The sequence below is a fragment of the Anneissia japonica genome, unplaced genomic scaffold (assembly GCF_011630105.1).
Source record: "Anneissia japonica isolate Jap-2015-1 unplaced genomic scaffold, ASM1163010v1 scaffold287711_len853857_cov187, whole genome shotgun sequence".
In the NCBI taxonomy this organism is placed as follows: Eukaryota; Metazoa; Echinodermata; class Crinoidea; order Comatulida; family Comatulidae; genus Anneissia; species Anneissia japonica.
The window spans coordinates 417,178-421,144 of NW_022753410.1; the positions used below are offsets into that span (position 1 = coordinate 417,178).

The 3,967-nt window shown below is 35.7% G+C and overlaps 1 protein-coding gene across 2 annotated transcripts in view; it reads right to left on the reverse strand.

Annotated features, from left to right (window-relative positions):
- Positions 1–1,893: 1,893 nt before the first annotated feature.
- Positions 1,894–3,967, reverse strand: part of LOC117122889 — a 4,388-nt gene continuing 2,314 nt past the window's right edge. For both annotated transcript variants that reach the window (XM_033268660.1, XM_033268659.1), the window contains exons 2-3: positions 3,128–3,230; positions 1,894–2,425 (exon numbers count right to left, since the gene is read on the reverse strand). In XM_033268660.1, the coding sequence (XP_033124551.1) occupies positions 2,219–2,425; positions 3,128–3,230 (310 nt within the window). In that variant the 3' untranslated portion in view covers positions 1,894–2,218. The remainder of the gene's footprint in view (positions 2,426–3,127; positions 3,231–3,967) is intronic.

Here is a 3,967-nt window from a genome sequence, read left to right on the forward strand (position 1 = left end):
GTGGTAGCGGTGTAACGACGAACCATGGGGCTCCATGCATATGGTAATTGCTTACGAGTGTTACAAAACCATTCTCACTATTTAACAAAATTATTGAATATAAAACATTCCTTTTCTTTTTTTTTTTTTCTAATGACGTTTATTCAATCTGTATTTAGGGTTAATATTATTATTATCATTCAACATCTAATTATTTCATATTTATACAGTAACAAATTAACAAATAGCAAGAAAGTACAACTTTAACATCAATTAAATGCAACTAAAAATATCTGTTAAACAATACTAAACAGTGAAGTAATATCTTTTTTTACTATTATTTATTCTTTAATGAGACTCTATGGCCACATACAGTACTAGCTTACGAAACACAAATTGAGCTTTCCAAAACTTACTTTTACAATAATGTAAGCAATTTTTCTCAGTTATACCGCTATATTATTACTCAGGCGCATCTATGTAAGCTGTACAGGAATTCAATTTTATCCAAGTTGTGTAAAACTTTGGATCTCCACTCCCAATATAGGTGACTATACTTCTGCCCAAATCGGACAGTGCAGTCTTACATTTGCATGACGCTGATGACACGCATTCTGTGCCTGTGCACAGACCTTCCACAAATTCTTGGTAGAGGTCATATTTTACAAGCTGTGAAATGAATTAAATAAAATATTGTGTTATACAATGGCAGGATATGACTTTGTAAACTTCATTTTTCTACAATTAAAATTTGAATCTAATATATTTTGATACCAAATTACTAAATAGTAATTTATATAGAGAGATTGAACAGTGTAGACCTCTTGGTCCATGGTTCAATTCTTATCGATGCTCTCCTTGAGTTGTAGCTGAGGGCTGAAATGCAAATTTCAATAGCGTACGGTCTTTTAGATGAGACGTTAAACCATCACCGGGTCCCGTGTGCAATATGAACCATGTTCACGTTACAGGACGCAGTGCATATTCTTCGGAAAAGAGGTGATAGCTGTCTCTTATACACATCTAGATGTGTATAAGAGACAGCATCCATGCTTATTGGCGATTTTAATAATTTTTTTGACGTTTATCCATAAGATTAGTACCTTCTTCGGTGAGCAGCTTACTGGCCTTGTCGATCTGCCGTTATCGATGTTAACTCCTTCCTCCTTTAACTTCTCCTTTACGTCCTCGTTGTGCTCAAATTGGTGTTTACACCCTTCTTTTTTGAACTGTACAGGCACTGACCTGTGTATTTCACCGCTGAACTCAGTTGTGAATACGACTCCTCAACGAGTTCTCTTTTAAACTTATGCAGCTTGGTATCCAGAACTGCAGAAATCTGACTCAATGTCCAAATGTGTGGCTGTAGATACGCAAGGGTTTCCGTGTCCCTGATGCTCGAGTGCGGTAAACGCATAACGAAGAGAATTAATAATTCTCGTCGTAGTCCCACATTAAGCAACATCGGGCCCGGTTAGTAATTGGATGGGAGACCGTCTGGGACTCCGATTGTCCGTCATTGTTTCATCTGAAGGCTCTCTGACGCTTAAGTCTATATAATTTACCAATGAATAAAATATATCATTTTGTTCATTTTATTTATTTCCAAATTCTTGACGTTCATTAATGTTTTGACACGGCAATTAGCATAGGTCTCGGAGCTAGTCAGAATGCATTCGTGCACCATATTCCAATAGCATATCCGCTGCACAATTAGCGCGAGCGTGTACTATAATTATTAACGAATTAAGTTATCTTGAATCATTTTTTTCATACGGGAGATTAATAACTTGGCCTAGTGGTAGCGGTGTAACGACGAACCATGGGGCTCCATGCATATGGTAATTGCTTACGAGTGTTACAAAACCATTCTCACTATTTAACAAAATTATTGAATATAAAACATTCCTTTTCTTTTTTTTTTTTTCTAATGACGTTTATTCAATCTGTATTTAGGGTTAATATTATTATTATCATTCAACATCTAATTATTTCATATTTATACAGTAACAAATTAACAAATAGCAAGAAAGTACAACTTTAACATCAATTAAATGCAACTAAAAATATCTGTTAAACAATACTAAACAGTGAAGTAATATCTTTTTTTACTATTATTTATTCTTTAATGAGACTCTATGGCCACATACAGTACTAGCTTACGAAACACAAATTGAGCTTTCCAAAACTTACTTTTACAATAATGTAAGCAATTTTTCTCAGTTATACCGCTATATTATTACTCAGGCGCATCTATGTAAGCTGTACAGGAATTCAATTTTATCCAAGTTGTGTAAAACTTTGGATCTCCACTCCCAATATAGGTGACTATACTTCTGCCCAAATCGGACAGTGCAGTCTTACATTTGCATGACGCTGATGACACGCATTCTGTGCCTGTGCACAGACCTTCCACAAATTCTTGGTAGAGGTCATATTTTACAAGCTGTGAAATGAATTAAATAAAATATTGTGTTATACAATGGCAGGATATGACTTTGTAAACTTCATTTTTCTACAATTAAAATTTGAATCTAATATATTTTGATACCAAATTACTAAATAGTAATTTATATAGAGAGATTGAACAGTGTAGACCTCTTGGTCCATGGTTCAATTCTTATCGATGCTCTCCTTGAGTTGTAGCTGAGGGCTGAAATGCAAATTTCAATAGCGTACGGTCTTTTAGATGAGACGTTAAACCATCACCGGGTCCCGTGTGCAATATGAACCATGTTCACGTTACAGGACGCAGTGCATATTCTTCGGAAAAGAGGTGATAGTCTCTGATGTACTGCCGAATCACCTGCAGAAGGTCCCCTCTGGAAATAGTCTTCTTCGGACGTTCGTGGGTTGTTTTCGGTGTTTATGACGCCGAATAAATTAAATCAAATTTATTAAACGGTAAAATGTAATCGCCCCATTCAGAATTCGAACCCGGGATCCTTCAAATTCGTTTGGAAGCAATTAATTTTACACCCTATATAATAGGCCTATGGTATGCCGAACTTGTATTCGACGCACACAACAGGGAGTTGTGATACGCCCTTGATCTCAGTTATTTCATTTTATATTTATTTCTTCATCAAATAATATTATTAATAATAACAATTCTAATAATAACGGACATAGATTATATACAACGTACTTGTGGAACATATACCACTTTGCCAAATTTGTCCAATGCTAGATTATATATTTTTACATCAAAGACAGAAGAACATACGTTTACATCGGTTGAATTGATAACTCTGCAAGAAAAGAAAAAACAATTAAATTTGTTAGAGTTAGACAAATAACTCACAACTCGGAGCTTCAATGTACTAATTTGCGTGTGGTTGTCACCGGGCGGTCCAAGACTGTTTGCAGTCGTAGCGAGGCGCTTATTCATGTTTGCATATCAGTCTTCTACAACCTTAATGCTAAATAAACCTACCCCTTCCCCAAATGCATTCTTCTCCTAAGCCTATGCGCAAAGCAGTTGTGTCTAAACACGGTAGGTAGGCACTCAAGTAAGTTTACTTGGAAGTACTGATAGCTGTCCATGACCCTAACCTCATTATGACGGTGATTGGCATGGTTTCGTCAGATTGGATTGTGTTAGACTTGCCACAAGTCTCTTATTTTTTATTTTTATCTCATTCTGGACAGCGCCACCAACGAGAAAATTAATTTGGAGACGGAATAAGCGACTTGTAAAACACTGAATGCAAAAAAAAATCCGAAAAAAAAAAGAAATCAAGTATGGGACGCCAATTAAATTAGGTATGGCGCGCACTAAGTGCAATAAAATGTGAGTAACCTAAAATTAGATGAGTCAACAACCAGGCAGAGTGGACCTGCAATTTTGCAGACCTGTATGGCGAAACAAATTGTCATTTAATCGCAAAATTGAGATGTGTCTATCTCAGTTGATAATGTAGATATTTATGCAAATTCAGTGAATATAAAGTCAGAGGTCAATGTAGCATTTCCGTTTAATTTTTCT